Below are 25,519 nucleotides of genomic sequence, written 5' to 3'. Positions count from 1 at the left end.
AACTTAATACACTTTCAACCAGTTCGCGTCACGCGCGTAGTTTTATCGGCCGGCACAAGCGGCTGCAGGATGGAAAATAGTCCCCTTTCGTCTTCGCGATTTCTCCGCGCACTCGCGACATTTAAAAAATTGGGTTGTGTGTGTGTTTATACAGCCTAGAACTTGGTCTGCCTCACAGGGGCGACGAGTCTCCCAGCTGTAGATGAGAAATTTAGCCAGTGCGGTACAACCGCTAGCCTGGGGTCTTTAACGTGCATCACGCAGTAGTGGTACACGACCGCACGCCGGTACGATGCTCATCCAGATCGAAACGGGCAGGGGTGGGGCTCGAACCCAGGATCCCTGGGTTCTGCAGCGCGAGCTTTCGCTCCACGTGCTCCGAGCTGGTGTGCTCTAGACCACTCGGCCACCGATACCCCCCTCGCGACATTTAGAAAACTCAAAGCGTGCTTTCTGTTTTTCCTTTTTTTTACTAACCGAAAGTTAAGCGAAAGTGACACGCACCAGATTCTTTGAACATTAAAATCATTCCACGGGCCCTTTGAAGGGGTCACGAAACGTTATCGGGTTGGAACGTTCCTGACCTTGCCGGTTCGTACTGGTCCCAGCCTGGCACAGACCACCATTGATTCAGATACTTCTCTGTCGTGGGGAAATTGTGAAATTACGAAGATAAAAGGGCACTACTTCTTTCAGTCTTGCCTTTGCAAAGCTGGATGGCGTGATTGTGGAATCAAAACCACTTGACTTAAACTGACGACACTCGAGCGCGGCTCATGCATGGATTGGACACGAGAACTGCGTGAGTACTCGACTTTAGCTCGTAACAATGAATGCCTCGGCGGACACTCGGGTTGTGGCTCGTGTCCAACCACTGCGGTGATGAGGATAGCTGAACTCTAACAATGCCCGGAGCTCAGCACGCGTTTTCTACTTTGTCAACCCCAGCACGTGGGCATGATTAACGTTGAAGGTATAGAATAGGCACCATGCCACCTGGCCGCTTGTTCTGGCTCCGAGTTGAGGGGATAAACGATGCTCATATTTCTCGAATTTTATTGGCGACTGCCATTGCCTAGGAAAAACTGCTAAGGCAAGTTTATTGAGTTATTAACGTTAGGAAGCGATTCTAAGTAGTATTAAGCAAAAGTAGAAAAATTGTTAGATTTTTCTACTTCGAAGAGAAACATCTCTTCAATGTGACCGTAGATGGCCACTTCGAAGAAAGTAACTCTCGATAACTCACCGGTTCTTTTCGTGCAGGTAAGATATCGAACTTGGCCAATGGAAAGGCAATATGACGAAAAATAATTTAAAATAATAATTCAAAAAAAAATATATATATATGTATTTTTTTTAAGGCGGGTTGATATTATGGTAAACTTTTCCCTTCTAATAAACTTTCAGGTTCGATATAACATATATCGAAATTTAAATTAGCATTTGACAAGCGGTTGCAGTAATGGATCATGGGATGCAAGGTTCCAAATATGTCGCGAAAATATGGAAGGTGCAATGTTGTTTTTTCCTCGGCTTTATTACGTGCGAATAAAATATTTCAGTTTGAACGGACAAAATTGACTAGGTGCCGTATATTAAAAGGAGAAGTAATATATGATTTACGTGTTTATGCAAACCAAAAAAATAAAATAATATATATGCACGTACTATCGCGATACCTCGAAAGACAAATAAAATTGTGCATTTCTTTTGATCAATGCTGCTCAACCTGGACACGAGCCAGTGAAGCGTGTGCATGCACAGCAAGACAAGGGGTACTAGGGTTTTCATTCTACTCTAAAATGCCTCGAACACAAAGGTGTTCAAGGCGTTGCGCGGAGCGAGATGCCCCATGATGCTCTCGGCTTCTGGCAAGGCTGCGGTGAATCCTTAGGTGAAAAGGAGTATAGCCTGGGGTCTTTAGGTGCACCACGCAGTAGTGGTTATACGATCGCACGCCGATGCTGGTTCTCTGTACAGCATGGTGCCAGCCAGCAGTCATGCTGTACTGACCGGCAAGATACTGCTACATGTGGACCCTCTGGATGGCTGCCAAACATTATGCTGTCCAAATGATACGCATAACTCTCCCTCCCAGTTCGGCTCATGCTGCGTATAAGACCAACGCGCTGTTTTCATACAAGCCCACACAAGCTGTGGGGAAAGGCGCAGTTTCTGCACGAGATGTGGGTACTGCACGTGCGCAGGAAGTGCGTCAAGTGGACCGTTTGTGTGTGCGCAAACGCAATACCAATAGCAGCGCCACCGCAGTGGCGGGACGTCAGCACTGCGTGTTGGTCCATACGTGCCTCGTAATTCAGTCACCGATTAACTGTTCGTTGATTTCTAAATTCGAGAAACAATCTGCGTCCCTACGACCGTGTAGCGTGCATAACTCACGGGAAATTCCTGAGTTAGTCAAGCATACCGCACGAATAAATGGGTTGGCCACCAGCCGATTTAAATGGAAAATGCACAACGCCGTGACACAGCCAGCCATTCAGGATCCTGAAACTTTTCATCCCTGAGGCCACTGTATCCTCTTCTCTTAACTCCCTCTTTTTTATTGCCTTGTTAATAGTCGCGGGATCCGACCCCGCTGCAGTGCAGTGACCGTCACGCCCCTCTTTGCCATTCGAAAGTCGTCATTCATTGTAGTTTTGCTTTTCTTTCTTTCCTGCTTTTCTTCAAAGTCCCTCCTCCCCTTTTTCGGTGATCGGGAAGGGAGTCAAGAGGTCCAACGAGTCAAAAGGTCCAATAATGGATCTTTTGACTCGTTGGATCTTTTGACTTGCCAAACACGAGTCAAGAGATCCAATGTGGGTCAAGAGGTCCAACGAGTCAAGAGATCCAACGAGTCAAAAGATCCACGGCGAGTCAAGAGGTCCAACGAGTCAAAAGGTCCAACGAGTCAGAAGATCCAATAATGGATCTTTTGACGCGTTGGATCTTTTGACTCGTTGGACCTCTTGACTCGGAATCCTGGGCCCAGCGCTCTCGTTTTGCAGCCGCGCCCCTTGGTCTTCCCTCTTCACCTTGTTCCATCCGCCGTTCTTGTCCCTTGCACCACTTTGCTGGTGCACAAATCCCGCAACTAAGAGCATTCATAGTATACGCGTAGTCGGCTTTGGTGCCGAAAGCACACTGAGGAGAGCTCCAAGAGCAGTCGCCGATGTTACGCTGTTCACGCTGTATTGAGGCTACATCCCAGTCTGGAGCACGAAAGTGCCAAGAGCTGAACCTACAACTGCTCTTCATTAAGAAGTCCTGAGTTCTATGTTTACTAATAATTTTATATGGCAGCATACGACGAAATGACTAAAAACATTTTTGTTTTGCGCTAGAAAAACAAAAACAAAAAACTCATGTTTGTCACGTCTTCAGTGTCCCGATTATACTTTGCAGGAAAACGAGCGTTGCGACGAAACGATCGGGCTTTCACTATGTAGCGAAGGGTCACCCTAATGACACTGGCGTTTGCTGGATTATTGATTCAAACGACTCTGTCCGCTCGCTGGCCTCGCAGGAACAGATCAACGACGTGCATCGAGCCGTGGTGCGTGGACGGCTTCGAGAGGTACAGACCCTGATGAACCACAAGTCGCTGTCGCTAGCCAGGGACTCCCTGGGCGCCACGCCGATTCACAAGGCAATCATGCACGGCCACCACGAAATCGTCCAACACCTCGCCGAAAACTTTGTCCAATGCCTCAGTGCCAAAGACCTTGTGAGTTCCGCTGCAAAATTATGCATGGCTTGAACGTGATGTCATCGCACGATGCTGGTGGTCATTCCCATTTGTTCTTGCCGAGAAAAACGAATTTACTGGTTCGAAATGTATGCTTGTTAAGATGAGCGCTCAGCAGTAATGCCACCGTAATAGCCCAGCCGATATGATTTCGATTGGAGTAATGTATTGCTGAGAATATTTGTTGGTCGCTCGAAATTGCGCCCTACATGTGAGTTCTTTCTGCGAAGAGGAAGTTAAAGTAAAATAATTATGGACGATTTTGGTCCCTTCTTGTCGCCCGTCCCACGGAGCGCCTAAAGACACTGGATCGTGAGAAAGTTATGCCAAACTCACTATATGGTCGCCATTTTTGTTCATGGATCGAGCAGTTTCTGCTTTACCTCTTGATTCTTGGTGAGCCGATCCAAATTGCCGGTGATAGGTTGCCTTATAAAGACATTTATTGAATACCAAGATTTTGTTATCCACAGATTGACGAAACTAGCGCATATCTTGGTCCCGCCACGAGATGCGGCGTCGGTGTTTGGCGGCATAGAAAAATAATTTTCCTCTCTTAAAACACGCAAAAACAACAATACCGTGTAAGAGATCTGTGGAGATAAGTGGGATTAATAAATTGATTGCATGCACAGAGCCGAAGGCGCCTACATTGGCGAGAAACAGTTTCAGTACGCTGATGCTCCCTAGAGATCTTGGCACGAGTGGTTCAGAACGAACCTTTCGAAGCGTCGAAGATTTAAAGGGACCAAAATGGCGATCTTTATGGCAACTGAAACAGATCCATTAACTTTCCCAGAATCCAGTAACTTTAGGAATACCCTTTCATGGTTTCGACTATATATACCATTTTACTGTTTACACCGCTGCTAGCGTCCCAAGCGACTTCCGGTCGCTTCGTCTTTGCAAGCTTGTCGAGCTTGCTTTTGTCACCAGCGCTAGCAGGGATGGGCAGTATTTCAAATAAAAGTATTTGAAATACGTAGTTCAAATACTTTATGTATTTTGCATTTGTATTTAATTACAAATTAGATAATGTATTTGACATGTGTATTTAAATACTAAAACGTGAGTATTTCAAATACAATTGTAATTAAATACAATTTTGTGGGCGAAATTACATCCCTCAAATTTATTGTCACTGTCCAAAGCAGGAAGAAAGCTACGTTCTGCACCCAACGCAGTGTCTCTCAATCAAGCACGAGCGTTTAGTGCTTTTCTTTGTGATTACGGTGCTAGTCCAGGGCAAGAATAGTGACGAAATCGACGTTCACAGGCAGACTGGCTAAATAAGTGCCCATGACACCTTGTGATGCTTTCCAGCCTGATTTCCCATATTTTTGCCTGGAACATTCTAAATGCGCGGGTCGTCCAGATTTTCGTAACTGGTGCGAGTTGCAACAATAAAAAATTCTATAGCTAGTGCTGCGCGTCTTTATCGTCTCGCTTCTTTGTTGGTCTATACCAAAATGTAATCGACAAAAAAAGCTGCTTGAAGCTCTGTACTTTTTTCACTTATTACGTCCAAGCGGATTACATTTTTTGGGATTACATTTCTATTACGTTACTAGAGCCTCGCACACCAACTCCCGAGCGTGCGATGCAAAATTAAATTGAGATACCCAGAAACCCGTTGCAGGTGTCCTGAAGTCGCCGACGCAAATTTTGAGGAATGTATTTGGAAAAGTATTTGGAGGAGACCAAATACAGTTGGTTGTATTTGTATCTTGTACTTAAATGCTTTTTTGGAAATGTAATTAGATTTGTAACTAAATACATTTTTGACGAAGTATTTTGTATTTGTATTTCGATGCATATTTGCATGTATTTTGCCCATCCCTGATGCTAGAAACCATATATGCTACACGGAGAACAAAGCTGGAGATTTTAGCGAGGGCCTTTAGCTGTACGATTTAACGACTTGAACAAGACAAGTTGATTTAAAAGAATATTCGAAAACTTTGAACAGATCTCGCGCTTCTTGGTTTTTTTGGCATTCGCCTGGAAGATTGGTGGTTAAATGTTTCATCGATGTTGCAAGCAGCGGCGTTAGAGGCCGACTTGAAGAATTCTCTTCTGCCGGGCAGAAAACCGGTCCCAGTTTCCTTCTCGCCATTTTCTCTCGCCCTCTTCTCTCCTTCTGTCTTGAATGAAAAGGATTATTTGAGGGAGGGTTTCCTCCTTTCTGCTTGTTGGTCGGCCTTTGAGGTGGGCTTTGTTCATTTCTTTTAGAAACCAAGAGTTCGCTGGGACGTCAAAAACAGAAGCACCGCCTGGTGGCGTTTGCAAAAAGGGTTTATACATAAATTGCACGTTACGTCATCGCATTATGCTAATTGTCATTCCTTCTTGTTCTTGCTAAAAAAAAATTCAATAGTGCAAACTATAAGCTCAAGACGTAACGCCCCAGCAGCAAAACCACCACAGTGGTCGCTGACGTGACGTCACTGCAAGTCATGTATATTCAGTATCAGATCACATGACTGTATTAAACGAGGCGCCGAAGCACCGCCATGTCTAATTAACCGCTCACTTTTGTCTCGGTGCAGCAGTTCACTTAACCCAGAGTAACCGTCTCTACGAAGAATATTTGTCTTTTTCACTACACTAGCCTCAACACTATTTCCCAGGTGTCATTGAATGCAACGTCCAAATACATGATTTAATATAAACGTTTATAACCTACTAGCTAATCCCCGGCCGAAGCGCAGCAAAAAACGAGAATCGATTAATTAAGTGATCATTTTGACGAGCTTAACTTATTCTTGTGACAAAAGGGCAAGTTCGACTAGCCTCGTAAAATGTTTAACGATATTGATTGAATCGATCTGCTGCCTTTGATCAGCTCCTTCGTTCCTTAGATTTGCTTCGGATATCCAATTCTTCTTAGTGAACTTTCGCGGGGCGATATTTTTTAGTCAGCAAAAAGGCTCCAACTTTTCTGATCATGGTCATCTATTGTTTTTTTTTGTTTGTTGTGCAGGATGGAAGGACACCTTTGCATTATGCATCCGCGATGAAAGACGGTAGGAAAATGTACAACATGCTGCTTTTAGCCGGGTCTCCGACAACCATAGTGGACAGCGTAAGTAGTTGCCGTTTCTCTATAGGGGGTGTTTGTTTGTTTTTTGTGCTTTTTTTAACCTTTACAGATTTGTACAGGTGGTTATTGGAATGGTCTACCGAGGAACAAAAATGTGGCCCCCAAAATAAAAGCTCAAAATGAGCACATTTATTACTCTAAGCTCTAAAATAATTTAAAAAAAAACATTAGAAACTAAGATTTTTTTTCCAGATAATTGTGTCGTTCTTTGTACTCACCGTCTGCTTTGGTTAAAACGAGTTTTTTTTTTTTTTTTCTCTCTTTGACTGTAGAAGGGGAAAACGGCGGAGTACTATCTTCAGTACCCCGACAAGTTAAACATGGAACAAATCATAAAGAGGAATCAACTAGCCAACGCGACTTATCTCGGAAATACAATCAGCAGGCTCAAGACCCTGGCACCTTCCTTTCAAAGTAAGAGGTGTACGCGTCTGCGCCGCGAGCACGCTCGACACCAAACTGCAGTAGTGAAAATTGTCACACGTTTGGATAGGTACTCCTCTCGTTTAAAGCTAGTTACTCAGAAAATCCGTTGGTCCTAAGGCACGCGTGCTCATCACGGTACACGGCCATAATGCTGGTAACCTCATATTAAAGTTTAAAAAAAAACAAAAAAAACAACAAACAAACGAAGAAACAAATGTATGTTTATTTTGCTGAGTACAGTTGAAACTACTTTCTTTATTTGGTATGCTTATTATGAACAAAAGCATTTAACGTTTTCTTAACTCTCAACAAAAGCATTGAAATCATGACTTCAAAAGAGATATGGCCTTAAGTACTAGGACAAGCGACAACAGATGTGCTACAATCTAAAATATGTGGTAGCCACTCTTTATTACGCCACCAAAAGTGTTTTATTTGCTTTTACGCTTAGCTTGTGGGATCACCAAAACGATGTCATAGTGCATTAACACAAATCACGTAACAACTTTTTTTTTTATAGTATTTTTCTTTTCGGAAGTACAAAATTGACTTTCTATTAACGATTTTTTAGAAGTCTATGTCAATCACTCAAAAAACATAACTCAAAAAGTCAAAACCCATCAAAACGCGGTTGTACAAAAAAAAAAAAAAATAATAATAAACACATCGTTTAAGACCTTACTGCTCTATATGTTTATAAAGACGCTAAGTCTTGTTGATCTGGAAAAAAAGTTGTATTACGCTTCGATCATAGCTTGGATTCTACCCCAAACAAAGTGGATAAAGTGATTTTTTTTAATAAGCTAAAAGCCTTACTTTGCTGGATAAATTGCCCATCTCCAGTAGATATCCTAAGGTCAGCGAAGGGTTAGAACGGCAGGGAGTCTGTTTCCAATACATGGTCTCCAGCATGCGCTCCTTGCCTTCCGTCGTTCTTTTGCTGCGCGTGCACGCCCGAGGCTCACGATACACCGAAGCATCACCGAAGGTGGAAAACTCGTGCTGGAGGTGGGACAACTGAAGGACCGCCCTGCTGTTCTAATGTCGTCAGGGCCAAAGGATACACCATACGCTATTTCAAAGTAGGCTAACTTCCCGCCGTCAAAACTTCTTCCATACAACTAATCTGACTTTAGATGTTATCAAAACTTTAATTATCCAGAAATATGTCACGCTACTCAGTGGCTAAGGCTCAAAACAATTGTGTTTAGTATCATCCGGCTCTAATTGCCCGAGAGGATATTGAGAAGATGCCTTTTCTTATCCCCCATTTATGCAGAAAACATTGTCAACATGCACGAAAGGTACCACCTAACGAATGCACCACCGAATGGCAACCAGGAAGGATTCTTCAATGGCGACGAAGAGGTACTGACCATTCCCCCCAGCTTTTGTCCGTACCACAGTGATTCTATCACATTCCTATTCGCGACTTTAGCTAAACGGACGACACCTAGCGGGAAAAAACACTGAACTGGCCGGAACAGGTCCTTCTGCAATTTCTTCTCGTCTGTCGGGGCTTCCGTGTTTGCGTGTCGGCAGTTGGCGCGATAGTCGCCAAAGTAAATCGGAGTAAGTGGCGTTGGTTGTGTCCAATGCAACTAAAACGGCAGCAACCAATGACAGGGGCGCACGGAGAACCATCAGTCGTAATGGCCTAAGGAATTAGGTGCGCGTTGTATGACTTCTCATGTGTATACGGCAAACAGTTGTCCTTGTGAAATGCCGCATCAGCGTGTCGCCTAGCGCGCTCGGGACGCAACTATATACGCCAGCGCGTGAACCAGACATTTTGCATTTATCAACGTTCATCAGCGCGATAGAAGGATGGTAGGTGGCTTTCGTTGCTTCCCTTAAAGAAGGCCAAAAAAGCGTCCGGAAGATCGGCTACGCCAACAATCCGCCGCAGGTTTAGAGCGTAGCGGATACGAGTAGGGCCAAACCTCTTTGAGGCCAATGCTTCCTTGCTGAAAGCCAAAAGTATGCGGAGCGCAAGTATCGTCTGCTACTTGCGAACGCCGAGCTCCTCAGAACGCCGAGCTCTGATTGGCTTTGATTGAAGGATATGTGTGTAGACCTCAAAGCAAGCTGCCTTGAGGTCTACCCACTATTCTTCCAATCGATCCAATCAGAGTCCGGTGTTCTGACGTCTCTGCGACCCCTGCAAGTAGCAGACAGTGCTTGCACTCCGCGTAGTGCGTTGAGCTGGCACATGCCATGGCACGACCTGTTTTCGACCGCCATATTTGTACGAAAGTGGCGACCCCTATGGGTCCTTGGAGTCGCGAATACTCAATTAAAGCTCAAGAAACGCAGGGCGTGGCTTATTCAATTAATTCACACTCCTTGATCTACGAATGGTTCATCGGGGCTCTTATCGGCGAATGACGGAATCTCATTGACTGAGGAGTGGTAATGAGATGCCGGCGGCACTCACCCCTCCCTGCACAGTGACTTCATGCTTGAACCACGTCGGGCAGTGTTTAGGCTGAATTTTGTCCAGAAGTTTTTATATCCCGTGAGTTCAATTAAGTGGGGCGAACGCCTAGTTTCAGTAAGGCGTGTCTTTGGATGCATTGGAATAGTATGTATACCAGAGTGTACCGAGAATCATGCATTCGAGGGAAAAAAGCTTGTCTATAACAAAACAAATTTGTGTGCGGAATAAACAAAGCTTCATTTGTTTCAGTGATTCTTCCCTGATATAATCGAGAGAAAAATATATATATATATATGGTGTGTCTGTTTTCCCACAGAGCACTTAAAAGAACCAATTGCTGCAATCTGTGGAGGGATCAGCTTGACGAATACTCTTTAAACATATAAAAAAATACAGTGTGTGGTGCTACACTGAGTATGTAGTTTCATTATAATGAAATGTTTAACTCATACTGTTTTTGTTTTGTTTTGTTCGTCTAAGCATACTTTTATTATTATTATTCGCCGAATTGCCTCTGCATATGGCATCAGTTGACTCTACCAAGTGCTTTTGTAGGAGAGTAGACAGACACGCACTGGATTATTTAGAGCGCAGAAAATCACGTTCCCACGCATGTACGCTGTCGTCGCGAGCAAAGCCTTCCCCAACCTAGGAACGCCAATTTGTTTACGTTTTGCGTCTTTCTAGAATCGATCCGAGGGCTCCGAAGAAGCGGGTGATGACAAAACGGCAGCGATTGCTTCTCAGGCGGAGGCGCTCAAGAAAGTGATGATGCGAAGCAAACCAATCTTGCCCCCCGTCATCCTGCCACGTATGTACAACATCTTGACGCACCGTCGCCATTTAATCTTATATGGCAAAGTCCTGTGCTGAACAACGCCCCCTTTACTCGTTGTCACATCAAGAAAAAAAGGAAGTTTTACGCAGTTTTCACACGCTGCGCCAAGTAGTTGTTTTCAAAATTTGGTTGTTAAAAAAAGTGTTTCTCTTTCTGCTTTTGAATTGTGTACATTTTGATAAAATGACATAAAGCTAATCTAAGATGCACCAAGATTTATCTTGATTTAAAACATAAAAGGACAAATTATTGCCGTTTCGCAAGAAAAACAAAAAATAGACTGTTTTTTTGCTACGGTTTCTGAGGTAAAAACAAGTATAGATAACAAGGCTCGATTTTATGATGTCACCCAATGGAGGCCAGTGCTGCGGGTCACAGGTAAAGCCCGAGTGCTGTGTCAGGATATGGCTGGGACTCGTTTCCAATCTGTGGCTCGCGCTGGCCTCCGGTAGGTGACGTCACAAATCGAACACCCCAGCCTTGTTATGTAGGAAGTGTTGACTGTACCGACTCTTGAGATCAAACATTTACGATTTATTGAAGTCTTTTGAAGCACCAGAGACTAGGGATGTCGCGAATCACCCTAGGTTCGATTTCGAAAGGTTTCGATATTTGCGAAGCGAACTGAGGTTCGATTTCGAAAAATTTCGATATTTTCGTACCGACCGAGGTTCGATTTCGAAAAATTCGCAACTTTTGACCACAGCGGAGTTTCGAATTAAAAAATTTCGAAGCTTTCACGGTTTCTAAAATTTCGAATTCGAATATTTCGAATATTTTTTTACTTCAGGTTCGATAAATTCGAAGATTTCGAAATTCTTTGTAAAAAAAATTCGAAAACTTCGAACGCTTCGAATTTTTATAGACATGAAGTTCGAACAATTCGAAGATCTCGAATTTCTTTTTGCATAAAGTTCGAAAAGGTCGAAGGTTTCGATTCCCTTTTAACGCTAAATTAAAAAAAAAAGAAAAAAAAATTTCGAAGATTTTGAATTTCTTTTTACTCCAAGTTTTCAAAGTTCGAAGTCCGATTTTCAAGTTTTTCCACAGTTTCAGTTTCAAATAACATTTTCACGACTCACTGGTTTTCACAAAATCGAGTTTAGAAAGGTTGGGGTGTGATACATAGAGTTATTAAAATGTACGCTAGAGGTTCAACTGGCGCTAGTGTCTATGTGACTTCCGTGACGCAAATTGAAGCAGACAGCAACCAGTCTACTTTTGCGTTGCTCCTGTGCATTCCTATGGAAAAATGCGCGTGCATTTTGTCTCTTCGCCGGAAAATAACACGGAACACTTTGGTTATTTGGGTCGTACCGAATAGTATACACCTTGATTAACACTGTAAAAGTGTAATTGCTTTAGTTAGCACATTTTTCTTCATCGGTGAGTGTTGTTTAACTTCGCTACATTTCAGTCCAAAACGTGTGTTCCGCAGCAGGTGTGTAAAAACAAGCGATGATTTAAAGCAACATTACAATCGAAAGAAATCTAGAGTGTGTTCAAGGCTCGCCAGCATTCCAGTGACGCTTATATATTGATAATATGCCAGTCCTGTCAATATATAAAAATGACCCCGTCGTGCATGAGCGGATAAAAATATTCAAACCGTAGAGAATAAAGTTCGTGGGCTATGAGAGGTGTCTCTTCGTATTATTTTCTCTGCCGAGCACTTGGGCTCAAAGATTTCAAGCGTGTTGGTGATATTTTGAAAGTAGAACGAATATCATTTTCGCTCAGAGCAGAAAGAATAAAGCGGTACTTATTTAAAATCGGAATAGATTACGTGGCCATCAATTTATTTTGATCGCACAAGCACGGGTAGTTACTGATCTAGTGTTACTGCGTAGTTCTTGCCGTCTCCCTTAATTTCCAGATGTTCTTCGTTCGTTTGGCACGTGTATCCCTCATGCTGAAAAGCGCCGACGTCGTGTTCGCGCTAACAGTGTCCGACAGTGCACATAAATACACGTACGAAACCGTTTTAGCACCGTTTTTAATAAGATGAATTTGAAAGAAAAACGCCGTAACTGACCAAATATTTCGTCGGCCTGACGGAGAAATGTTCTAATGTGCTAGTACGTACAAATTATTTGAGATATTTGCTGTTATGATCGAGCGCAGGGAGAAAATGCACTCACTTTTTCCCATAGGAATGCATTACCGGAAGTCAATTTTGGACTGGTTGCTGTCTGCTTCAATTTGCGTCAGCCCACTAGCGCCACTTGAACTTCTAGCGTACATTATAATATAATAACTGTATGGTGCGATATCTAGATTCTGCGAAGAATATTTGCCAGTGCAGAATTGTGATTGCCAGCCCCCGGGGGAGGGGGGGGGGGGGGGGGGGTCTTTAATTTGCATCACGCAGTAGTGATTGCACGAACACACTGTTTTACGAGACTCATCCAGTTCGAAACGGCCAGGGGCGAGCAGGAGGTTGAGGCTAAAAAAAACCTTGAAGCGACCTGGCGAACTAGCTCGCCACCCCTTGCACGCTGGTAGTAATCCGATCCGGTGAAGTTTATAATTGTCCTGGAGGTTTATTTTCTGGGACGGAGGAATCGCCTCGCAAAAAGCACAAAAGCCGACACAACTCGAGGTCGAGGAGCGTTCTACCATACAAGTGGCGTCGGAAGAGGAAAAACGGGGGGAAAGAGGGTAGCGGGGGGGGAGGGGGGGTTGGGGGGGGGGGGGGGGGGGGGGGCTTCAGCCTCCTTCTCCCTCTTGCAGGTATTTCGGACTGGAAAAGAGGGCGTGGTCGAGCTTATTTTAATCTCAAATTATTTATGCATATGTATAGCTACTGTCGCTCTTCACTGCATAAAAGATTGCGTAGATGGTCATTGTTAGAAACTCGTTGTCAGAAGGCACTGCTCGTCACATGCTTAGTGGTTCGGAAGTTCAAAGCTGTCTTTTCGACCTAAACACCTGTGCCGATAGTAGAAAAAAAAAAAAAGAAATAATAATAAATGCGGGAATAAAAAGCAGGAGAAAAAAAAAAAACTATCAAGAATTCGTCGGAAGTGTTCGATTCTTGCATATTCAGAGGTTCAGAACTTTGAAACAAGTTTCTTTTACCAAAATGTGTACAGGCTAAAAGAAACACGTCCCAGGAACGTGAAGTGAAAAAAAAAAAAAGTTTTCTTTTAATGACGTGCTGAACTTGAACACCATTAGAAATCTTCTCCCATGAGTTAATTTATTCCTTAACGTGAAAAAACAATAAATATATTATTTTGTATTCTGCAGATGGCAATGATATGTACTGTCTGTGGTGTTAATTTAAATGCGATACCTCAAACAACTTAGACGAAAATAAATATCAAGTTTAGGTCATAATTGCATGCAGATACATGTTTGGACATTTCTTCGAAACTCACGTTGAATAAAAATAATCACATCTTAAGACGGCACTTACCTAGGCTATACATAGATCATTCTTAAAAAAGTATAACATATCTACCATAAATAGCTCCGGCTGCAGCGTGCTTCAAATCTGGCACAAACGACAATCGTCAAAAACCCGTCGTCCTTCCTCGCCCCTTCGGGGATTTATTTCTTTAAACCTAAGCATGCCAGATCATTGAAATAAACGACATTGTCTTTCGTAAGGAACGCAGCACCACGTGTAAAAGTTCGAGAAAAAAAATTACGAATGTACCCCACTACTTGAAATCAAATGAAACCGTCCGCCGGTCTTTCGAAGTTCGACGAACGTCGAACTTTCACCCTAAAAGTTCGAAGTTCGTCGACCTTATGACTTTTCAGAATTCAAAAGTTCGAAACTTTTCGAATTCTCTTGATAAATAAGTTCGTAAGTTCAAAATTCATCGAACTTTTTGGTCAGTCAAGTTCGAAAGTTCGACAAGCATCGAACCTTGCAGCGCAATAAGTTCGAAAGTTCGAAAAAGATCGAATTTTTTAGCGTAATAAGTTCGACGGTTCGAAAAGCGTCGAACTTCTTAGCTTAACAAGTTCGAAAATTCGACCTCCGTCGAATTTTACGATATAGACAATTCGAAAAATCGAAATCTTTCGAACCTTTCGAACCGCTTGATTCGATCATCGAAACTTCGAATCGAAAAAAGTTCGCGGCATCCCTACCAGAGACATACTGTGTGTGTGGCAGAAAAGATAACAATGTGTATCGATCTCACCGCAAAAAAAGAAACGACGCTTGACCGAACGCTGCAGTGTCCGCCCAAATCTAGCGCTAGCGGTTGGGGTCAGAGGGCAAAGCTTTTGCACTTATCGTTATCTAATTCAATAGCTATAGGCTATATTCAGAAATGTTCAATAAGAAAACTGGACCCGTTTTTGCCCGTTCCCGGTGCCATTCGTATCCACACATTTGCAGGCATCGTTGGCCGCCATTTTTCTCAATATAAATTTCCGAAAACTGCTCTTAATCTTTAAATGAAAAATCGGCGAGCCCCGAACTTTGGCATCATGTCCCAAGTGCTAGCGCTACAATCGGGCATGAAGATATTGCTCGGCGATGCGTGGTCCTTCTATAGTGTGAGAAAAACACCGATCTCTTTTCTCCAAGACACCCTGTATTTTAAATGATCATAGCAATTTTAGCACACTTTCTCTCCCATTACCGTAGAAACCTAAAACACATAGTAAACATATCCTGAAGAGAGTTAACACAGACGACAGACGTTCTGTGTCGTCGGTAAACATGTACTTGGTGAAGACATTTTTTTGCAGGATATGTTAAAAAATATATATATATATAGTTGCAAGTCCCATATAAAATGCTACAACATTTCTCGGTGCAGAATTACGTTCAAACACAAATTATTTACGCATTCATTCGTTTCGAGGTCGAAATACAGACAGACAGAACTTTAGATGTCGAAGGAGGGATAAGACAAAAAGAAAAAGCTCTGCAACCTTTGAAAGTGAGGTTTGCCCGAAGCCTCGTCGCGTATGGGCAAGCCTTTACTTTGGATGCAATTTCGACCATATTGGTTTATTCTTTACTTCTTCGTAGCACCTCTATTCAAAACTGCCACAAAAAAAAAAAAAAAAAAAAAAAAACTCTACGCTTTAGAACATGTATCGGCGTTACGCTCTTCTCAAATCCACAGTGCAATAATCGACTTCAGATATTGTGTATTTAAACCAACCACTTTTTTTTGTAACATATTTGTTACAAAGAATATACAAAAAGGCCCGTGTTCATTAAGTCCATCTTAGTAATCAGAAACAAATATAGAAACATAAAGCTGAAAACCTTTGGTTTCGCAATTTAAGACAAGTTCCTCTAAGTAATACGCCTCGCAAGTGGGCTCATTTTCGTCTTCTGCGCATGAAAAAGGAAGTAGCGGTGACGTCAGAACGCCGAGTCCTGATTGGCTGATCGCGACCCCCTATTGAGCGTCGTCTGCTCCTTTGCAACGTCGTCTGCTCGCAACATCGTCTGCGTCTGTCTTACCTTTCCTGCGACTTTCGGAGCGAACTCGACTCGAAATAACTCGAGCGGTGCGTTGTTTTCGTCTAACAACTAGCAGACGCGCATCAAGGAGGGAAGTCAAAGGACTCACTGGCGAGGTGTCCCGGGGCGCCGAGGTTTGTTTGCTTTGTGTCCGCAAGTTCCCTCCCAAATACTTTTTACCTCCATTCGTGTGCGGCGAGACCCCTCACTCTTTAACGGCGCCGGCGGGTTGGCGCAGTTAACGTCGTCTGCTTTACGTCTGCTAGTCAAAGCGATGGCTGCTTTACCTTTCCTGCGTCTGTCGGAGATTCGCCGCTTTTTCACCGGCGAGAGTCACCGTTGCCTCGGGAAACAAGGAGATAACAAGAGGAAGAAATTGACCTCTTAATCTAAAATTGAGGTCAGCGATCAAAGTATAACACGGGAAGGGTTCACAAGGGTCGCGCGGGCATATTCCATTCAGCACGTCAGCCGGTCGTGGGCAGACGGTCGCCGAGTCGCGGAGTGCCTGCTAGGCCTAACTGCCCAGCTCGTTTGGTCGCGTTCGGTGGAATCGTCGCCGTTGGAGCTTTTCCCCGGTGTCTGTGCATCCAGCGTTCTTGTTCGTCGTGCTCTGTTTCAAACAATTTTTACTTTTTTTTTGCTGCTTGAAGTCAGGACGCGTGAGCTCACGTAGAAAAATAAACGTCCGTGGGTCGTCGCGACCGCGACGCTGTCGGCCATGCTGACTTGATCGTAAGAAGTGCGTAACAGCTTCGGAGCTGTCGTAGGATTTCGCCGTAACCTGCGCAAAACTTACGAAAATTTCGTTTCGTGAATACGAATTTGTTCTTAAGTTTTGTCTTACGCACATTTTTGGCGTAAGATCGTTTCGTGAATCTGGCCTCTGCACTGCCGAAAGTCGCAGGAAACGTAAGACAGACACAGACGACGTTGCGAGCAGACGACGTTGCAAAGAAGCAGACGACGCTCAGATAGGGGGGCTCTATCAGCCAATCAGGGCTCGGCGTTCTGACGTCACCGCTACCCCCTGCGCAAGGAGCAGACGAACTTGCCCTCCGCATTCTACGCTTTTAGGTAACGAGACTTCAGTCGTTTTGCTGCCTAAAATCATGGTTGCCAGTTATCCAAAGCTACATCTGAAATCGCAGAGAAATATTTTTTTGTCTTGCATAAGTGTTAGAACGGTTCGAGACAGTGCAAATCGACACTGCCTGAACCTTCTGACACCGTAACTAAAGGGGTATCCACACGAAGGAGAACTCCGCGGACGGATGTCGTGACGTCAACATCCCGGGAAACTCCGTCCCCGGCTCCGCCGCGTGCACTTGCGGAGCTTTCGTGCTTTCAGTACAAAGCCTCCGCGCCTCCGCCACGGAGGAGAACGCGCCGCGAGGCGTCAAAAAGGGATGACGTATGTGTCACGTGATGCGCGATCCGCGGAGGAACGTGGCGGATTTCTCCTTCGTGTGGATCCCCCTTAAAGGGGTATCCACACGAAGGAGAACTCCGCGGACGGATGGCGTGACGTCAACAACCCGGGAAACTCCGTCCCCGGCTCCGCCGCGTGCACCGGCGGAGCTTTCGTACTTACAGCACGAAGCCTCCGCGCCTCCGCCACGGAGGAGAACGGCGGCGCGAGGCTGGCAAGGCGTCAAAAAGGGATGACGCATGTCTCACGTGATGCGCGCTCCGCGGAGGAAAGGGGCGGATTTCTCCTTCGTGTGGATCCCCCTTAAAGGGGTATCCACACGAAGGAGAACTCCGCGGACGGATGGCGTGACGTCAACAACCCGGGAAACTCCGTCCCCGGCTCCGCCGCGTGCACCGGCGGAGCTTTCGTACTTACAGCACGAAGCCTCCGCGCCTCCGCCACGGAGGAGAACGGCGGTGCGAGGCTGGCAAGGCGTCAAAAAGGGATAACGCATGTCTCACGTGATGCGCGCTCCGCGGAGGAAAGGGGCGGATTTCTCCTTCGTGTGGATCCCCCTTAAGGCTCAGCAAGTCGCGTGTTCGAATCATAACCATCGCCACTTCCACCGACTCTGCAGTAAGCACAAAAATGGCGGCTACTCAAGACAGTCGGGGAATGGAGTGTCCGTACGTTACAAGAGGACTATACTATACGCGCAGCTTATTTAGTAGCTCTACATTAGATAATTCCGCGCAGAAAAATGGAATTGTGATTTTTCTTGTGTTCTTTTGCGCCCAGGACTGGAGGTGACCTCTGCTAACATCCGAAAGTGGATAGACGAGCACGACCTGAAAAAACTCGAAGGAGCCGTCTTCGAAGGCTACGGAGAGCGACTAGCAAGAGAAACCTCGACCGGCCACCAAGAGGTTGAACAGTACCTCCGAAAGGACGTGCCGCGCATGCTGGAGCGCATCCAGGCCATCCACCGAGCCGTGGCCGACGATGACGTGCCCGGCCTGGAGAGCCAGCTGGACAGCGCCGACTACGCGCTCGCCAGAGACCGCATGGGCATGACGCCGCTGCATCGCGCGGTCGTGCTCGGCAGGCAAGACGCGGTCAAGCTACTCGTAGACAAGTTTCCCGAGACCATCAACGCCAGGGACAGGGTGAGGATGCACGCTGCTTGATGTCATGCCGCCGTAAGTTGCATTCCGGAGAGACTTCGGGGACACTGACTGAAATGACGAAATGGTATCGCAACTTGAAAGGATGCCTTCTGCCTGGTAGGCTCAGAATGGTAACCAATGCTTTTCCAGGACAAGCTGAAGTCTATTATGCCCGAGTCCCACTATAGAGCGACCACAGAAACAACCGATGCCGACCAGCCTCAAGCACGCGTAGCATGCGTATCTTTTGCAAGCTTGGAATCACTCGTGCTCATTTCACGAGTACCGAAAGACTGCAAGCCTGCTTCGCGTGGATCCTGCATGTTCTGAGGTCTGTCGGTGTCGGTTGTTTCTCTCTGTCGCTTTAATGTTACTCGGGCATTAGCGAAACGTCGCCCTGCGGCTCTGATTCTTCTAAGAAACACTTTCTCGGTGTATTTCGTCTAGTTTGGATTAGGGATGCCGCGCACTTTTGTCGAACCTGAAGTTCGATGTCGAACCTTGGTGCGTCTAGTTTCAACCACCTTAGTATTTTGTATAAACAAGGAAACAATGAAGATTAAGTACATAAAAACGCAAAAACAGTGGCTTTAATTGGAGCTTCGTGAGTAGATAGCATGGAGCATGGACTACAGTCAACGCACGCTATGTAGTACAGAAAGTATTATCTTGGGTTTTAAGAAAAAAAACATAAACGCTTGAGTGTGAAAGGCCAGCAAAAGTCTCTTTTTCTGGAGAACTTCACGCACAATTTATGGGATTCTTCTTGTCCGGATGATTGTGCTCGGGTGTGCTCAGTTTTGGTAGACCAACTAAGTTTAATATTTTAGTCTTCCCCGGCACACCCAATCATAAATGCCGAATACGTTGTTAGAAATCCTTTAGTCTCATATATGACTGCAGACCTGTGTGCCCTACAACGCTGTTGTCCGTTCTCGCATATTCCCTTCTAGGAATCTGAGAACGTTTCCCCGTTGTGCCTGCATCGCATGCTCGCATCATTTGCCACCATCTTAACCCATAACAGCTGTAATATTTCAAAGAATGACTGACCATGCTTTTGGGTGTAGAAGAAAAGGGAGGATAGGGGAGAGTGAAGGGTGAAGAAGTGTATACAAAACAGAAACTCACTTAAATTAACCGCTTTTTTTTTTCTTCTATTGTTTTGCAGGAAGGACGAACTGCTCTGCACTACGCTGCGGCAGCATCCCGACGGAGCGGCCGAAGTCACCTGTACCGGCTACTCCTGCAGAATGGCTCCGATCCTCGCATCAGAGACAATGTAATTTTGAGATCATCTACTCAATACACCTCGCACAAATTTTTTAATCTTTAAATTCAAACTTTTGACACATACATTTTTACATACGTATGTCTAGTCTTGGGTAAGTTACTTTTATACAGTAATTCGTTAGTTACAGTTACTATCAGAAAAAAGTAGCGAAGTTACCGTTACAGTTACCGCAACAAAAGAGTAACTCGTTACAGTTACAGTTACTTTTCAGTTACTTTTCTATAACACAAAAAAAATTAGGAAAAACTAGAAAACGCCCTCACGAAGTTTTATTGCATAACGTGAAAAAGTACGCTTTTTACTTCATATTGTAACTTAGCAGAAGTTGCTTCTCAAAATTAGTGTTTGAAAATTTCCACGCCAGAGCAGTGGCGCAAATCAAAATACGAAACATGCGCAGTGGCCTCCGCGTGTATTGTTGTTTCACGGTTAATTCACCCGATTAAAAAGCGTTTTCACAGGAAAAAGAAAAAACACATATAGATAGTGCTTCAAGACACTAAGATCTAAGTGTTCAGTCACAAAGTACAAGCGCGTGCCTAAAGGTAACTAGATTTTTTTCGTGAAATTTACACGTGGCTATATTCGGGTCGTGACTCGTTAGGAAGAACGTATTCACAAGTTCGTGCAAGCCCGGCTTGACAATCGAAATGTCAGAATAAACGATTTGAAAAGTGCAAGGAATATCTAAATTGTACTCGTTCAGTGATATATTATTCATAAAACACTGGAAACTAATGACAAAAGTAAAGTCGTCACTTTCATCGTTACCTCAGAAAAAAGTAATAGAACTACAGTTACAAGTTACATTTAAAAAAAAAAGTAAATCGTTACAGTTACAAGTTACCAAAAAAGTAATGAAATTACAGTAACACGTTACTAGTAACGCGTTACAGTAACACGTTACTAGTAACGCGTTACCACCCAAGACTGCGTATGCGTATTCGAATTTCTATCAGTGAAACTATTTAGGCACAGCATAGCAATCATGTTATTTAACATAGATATTAAACTTACCCTCACTTTGCCCAAAATAGTAAACTTTGATTCACTCATAATATTTTTGTGGTGATGACAAATGTGCCTGCAGGATACTTCATTGCATGGTCACAACTACCTGCGGTACGAAATTAAATCAAAATGAACTCATTTATATAATTTACCGCGATTATCAGTGTTCTACTTTCTCGGGCCTTTTACAGGCAAAAGTACATTTTTGTTTGACAAGTTTTATTTCAAAGTTAAAATTTTTACTAATTAATAAAATGTTTACTTTACTACCGGCTTCACCATCATTCCTACATGTTGATATAATCACCGAAATACTCCTTGGTTAGTTTGCAATCAATCACAAGCTTACGTAAAAGAAGTTCCCTTCGGTAGTGAACCAAACGAAACCAAAACCAATAAGGTCACTAAATATATTTAATTCAAGAAAAAAAAAAGCAACACAGTTCTGTGAGAAAGAAAATTGGTTATCGTCTGGAAATTTAGGGCTCAAAAGAAACCAATGGATAACTAAACTTGATATTCTTCGGACAGAGTTTCAGTATCTGGTCCCTCACCACCAAACAGGTGCCAGAGTTAGGTTTCACTGCTTGGTTGCTCGGTTTTCACCTGACATCTTTGAGCCTCAATTACAGGAATTGACAGAGTTAAGCTTCAGTGCTGATTGTTCGGTTGTCATCTAGCATTTTTGTCTTATGCTTTGCGCTTTGCAACTCATGCGAAAACCAACAAAAGCCAGACTTTGGCTTTTTTTATTTTTCCGGCTAGTTAGGGTTAACAAAAGCTACCTTGGCCCAACTAATGCCTTGGAGCCATCGAGGTAGGAAGCTTCTGGAAGCGACATGACCCAACAGAGGTGAAGCCAGAAGTGCGGAGGGTAACGCGCCCCAACGATGACCAAAACAGCTGTGGTTTTAGTATCGTTGGGGGCGTGTCCCTCCACACTTTTGGCTTCACCTCTGGTGGCGTCATGTCGCCTCCAGAAGCTTCCTACCTTCATGCTTGGAGCAAAACCTTATTAGGCTAAAGCGATGACTTTAGGATTGCCAACCTTGGGCCAAATTAGGTATTCCTATCTGGCGTGCTGCCTCGAGAATTCCCAGATTCACAGCCTATCTTTTGACAGTGATCCTGTTTTGTTTTGTTTTCGTAGAGAGGCAAGTCCTCGGAATTCTACAAGACGCACCACTTACCCATGCCTCCGGAGATTGGCCAGCTGGGACCAAGTGCCAAAGATAAGGCGAGAAGTCGCTCCGAGCCTCCTGGGAGCAGACCTCGAAAGCATTGTGAGAACCCTTTGTATCTCATCTTTGTGACAGTTTCGTCAAGGGCAGTTCAAACAAGACACGTTTCTTGCAGTCACAGCATTTGCTGTACCGAAAGTGGAGCTTTTTTTAGGGTTCCGGTCCCATTAGAAATCATTTTTTTATTGCTATTGTTAATTCATTTCTTTTTTTTTTTTCCGGGGTGAAAGTTACATTTTCCACTTCCGTCATTGGACAGAGGTTTAAAGCATGCTCATCACGTGGGTTGTCAGCCACTCATGCACTCTGTTGTTGTCGGTCCCCAAACTCGAGAAAATGAGAGCGGGGAGGAGATGGACATCAAGGAACCGAAAGGTAAAGCCGTGCTGTTTGTGTGGTTAATGTTTTCAATAAAAACTTACGCGCGCCGCAGCCTTCACATTTTAAAAACGCACGCACGCACTTTTTTTTCCAGCGCACAGCATTGTTGTGTTCTGTTTAGATATTTTTTAAGGACTGCTATCAGCACGGGTGCGTTTTGTTTTCGCACTGCGTTTTCAGCCTTTGCGACGTCGCTGGTGGTCGAAAAGCTGAGCTCGGCGCTGCAGAAAGGAGACCCTGCTGAGATCCGAGAGCTGGTGCTCGAGGGCCATGGCAGGCACCTCCTGGGGAGGACAAGCTGGAACGAGGAAGTTCGCCAGTTACTCAAAGCACTCCCTACCCATTTGGTATGTCCCTGTTTCCAACCGCGCAAAGTAAAACCTGACTGTTGACGCGCAGCTGGCGATAAAATAGCATGTCCTCATGACCGATATAAACCGGCCTCTGTCTTATACTCTAAGAAATTTGGAGCGTCTACTTTACAGCAAGGCACTTGGGAAAGCCGATTGCTGCAATCCACGGAGGCACCAGTTATCTGTCTGTCAGTAGTCTGGCAGAACTTTTGAATGATATGCCTAATTTTAAAGGCAATGCATTAACTCTATGGATCAGGCTTTGCATTATTCAAAGCGAAAGTTCTTGTCGTTTTTCGGTGTTCTTGTCCGCCAATGGCGCAGTGTCGTTGAACGCAGAGGGATAATATAATGCTGGTGACCCTTGGCACCCTGCCTTTCTTGGGCTATCAGTGACCACAGCAGTCGATCACGTGCACAAAAACAGACCCTCAAAAAGTTTTTGAATACCTGACTACAAAACTAGAATTTCGTCATATAAGACCACTTTCTTTTTTTTTTTTTGTCAGCAAAACGTCAACGCGACGCACGAGGCTATCAGCAGAGGAGACGTTGCCAAGTTAAAAGAACTGGCGGCGCTGGACGAAACCTATCTCAAGACGCGCAGCGAGGACGGATGCCACCCAATCCACGCGGCCATCGAGAATCGACAACTTGAAGCAGTGCGGCTCATCTTGGAAAAGTTTCCGGCCTGCATTAATCTCAAGGCTTCGGTAAGTTGCATTAGGAAAACCCAATCTATCCGCGATACAACTTATGCGCCATCTGATTCTCGACTAAGTGCAAATGTGCCTTCTACTGTGTTGAGGGCGCAGCAAATGCAAAAGCCTCGGATATTAAACGAGTTGCTTTCCCGATAAACGAAGGAAAGTGATGAGTCTGGATGAGGGATGATGACGGGCTATTCTTGTGAGCCAAGCAAAAAACAAAAATAAATAGAGAGAGAGAGAGAGAGAGAGAGAGGAAGAGCGTGTGAGAGCTAGATAGAAGTCATGAGGGTTAGACTTAGACTGTGCACTATTATTTGTCGTGTGGAAGTAGCATAATGCTGTACACATGCCACATTGTGATCGCTTCTTTTCAGCACGGCCGCAATCCACTTCATTTGGCGGCTTTGAGAAGAGATACAGCCATCTACAAGCTCTTGGTTGAATGCGGTGCGGACCCAAAGGCCCTGGATCAGGTGACGTCTGTGGATATGTCCTCGGACTAGTTAAATTGCCCATCATTGCATCGTTTAGAACTATAAAGTAAGAACAGATCAACCTGTTCGAACGTCATGCGCAGTGTTGATACTTTGAAGCATAACTTATCTAGCGGCTTTAACGTGGACGGTTGCATTAGTGACGTCATTGCTGTCGTTAAACCAACCATAGGAAAGGCAAGTGTCGCTGTTCCGCTCATCTAAAGTGAGAACAGGACGTTAACCGGATTTCTTTTGCTTTGACCTATGTTCTTCCAGAAGGGAAAAACCGCGGAGTACTACCTGAAAAGCAGAAGGGGAAGGTCCAAGTCTTCGGCATCACCCAACCCTCCTCGCGAAAGATCGCCTCCCAAGGAAAACCCGTTCTCCAGTAAAACCACCAAGGTGGAGACCATTGCAGTTCCAACGATGGAAAAAGAAACACTCAGCGGCGGCGCGGAATTACAACGTCCTCGTGAAAATGTGGAGGAAAAACACGAGAGTGATAAGAAGGCCGTTCCAAACCGAGAAGACGCCAATGCTGAACAGAACGCCACCGCTGACGACGGCAACAGCCCCGAAGAGAGTGATTCTGGAGATGCGGAAGGTAAGCAGCCCCACAACGTACCTTCGAATTCTGATTCGAGAAGCACAGACGTAGATGTTGGAGAGATTGTCGCTGCAAACAATCCTGCAGTTGCTGATGTCACCTCTGCTGTAGATGACAGCGTTCGGGTGCCCGAACCCGATGTTCGGAACGGAGATGGGATTGGTGATAATAGACCAAAGGCGGACGATGTGGCCGACAGGTCTGCATGTAGCGTGGAGGAAAATGGCGGGAAGCAAAGCGACGACCTTGAAAGATGTAATTCAGCAGCTGAAAGCGCAATGAAAGATGGAAAGCCACCTACCGGTGACGAAAAACAACAAGAAAACGTGATGCAAAAATTTAATGGTGACGGTAAACCCTCTCACGGCGATACAGAGGAAGCAGACTATTCTTCCAAAGCGGTAACAACTCCTCTTAAGCGTCAAGATGTTGTCGAAGTTGACGCCACTAGTTCAAATCTTGATTTAAACTCTAAAGCGAAAGAAGAAGAGACAAGTGAACTGCATAGCTCAACTCAATCCAAGCCTGATGTTATTTCTCAGAAAGGAACGTCAGATTCACCAGAAGAAACTCAGGGCCAAGTTGACAAGAAGCGGGACATATCTAGTATTACTGTTCCACCTGATGGCATGCATACTGTGAACGTCGGTCAGACGAAGGATGAGGAGCCAGAAACTGGTGATTCCAACATTAAGTGTGATACAAGGCCTGACAAAGAACGCACCTTGTCAAGCACGGATGAAGGGCCTGCTCAGGGTGAACTTAACAGCTACAATAATATCACTGGTGAAGCTCACATCAGTGGTGAAGCAGATGCTGCAGACATTTCAAAGAGGTGTGAAACTCACAATAATGATGAAATAAA

At 44.6% G+C, this 25,519-nt stretch overlaps 1 protein-coding gene across 1 annotated transcript in view; it reads left to right on the top strand.

Moving 5' to 3' along the window:
• Positions 1 to 25,519, top strand: part of LOC121046138 — a 66,315-nt gene that overhangs the window by 7,951 nt on the left and 32,845 nt on the right. Inside the window, exons 6-18 of the mRNA XM_042294203.1 lie at positions 3,527 to 3,727; positions 6,732 to 6,833; positions 7,124 to 7,265; positions 8,557 to 8,645; positions 10,405 to 10,528; positions 18,214 to 18,581; positions 19,753 to 19,863; positions 22,037 to 22,169; positions 22,689 to 22,855; positions 23,371 to 23,574; positions 23,946 to 24,049; positions 24,149 to 24,242; positions 24,324 to 24,651. Of these exons, the coding sequence (XP_042150137.1) occupies positions 3,527 to 3,727; positions 6,732 to 6,833; positions 7,124 to 7,265; positions 8,557 to 8,645; positions 10,405 to 10,528; positions 18,214 to 18,581; positions 19,753 to 19,863; positions 22,037 to 22,169; positions 22,689 to 22,855; positions 23,371 to 23,574; positions 23,946 to 24,049; positions 24,149 to 24,242; positions 24,324 to 24,651 (2,167 nt within the window). The remainder of the gene's footprint in view (positions 1 to 3,526; positions 3,728 to 6,731; positions 6,834 to 7,123; positions 7,266 to 8,556; positions 8,646 to 10,404; positions 10,529 to 18,213; positions 18,582 to 19,752; positions 19,864 to 22,036; positions 22,170 to 22,688; positions 22,856 to 23,370; positions 23,575 to 23,945; positions 24,050 to 24,148; positions 24,243 to 24,323; positions 24,652 to 25,519) is intronic.

Source organism: Ixodes scapularis, unplaced genomic scaffold, assembly GCF_016920785.2.
Source record: "Ixodes scapularis isolate PalLabHiFi unplaced genomic scaffold, ASM1692078v2 PGA_scaffold5__190_contigs__length_132052651, whole genome shotgun sequence".
NCBI classification, from domain to species: Eukaryota; Metazoa; Arthropoda; class Arachnida; order Ixodida; family Ixodidae; genus Ixodes; species Ixodes scapularis.
Note: the sequence above shows the minus strand (reverse complement) of the source record. Positions and strands in the feature narration are given on the sequence as shown.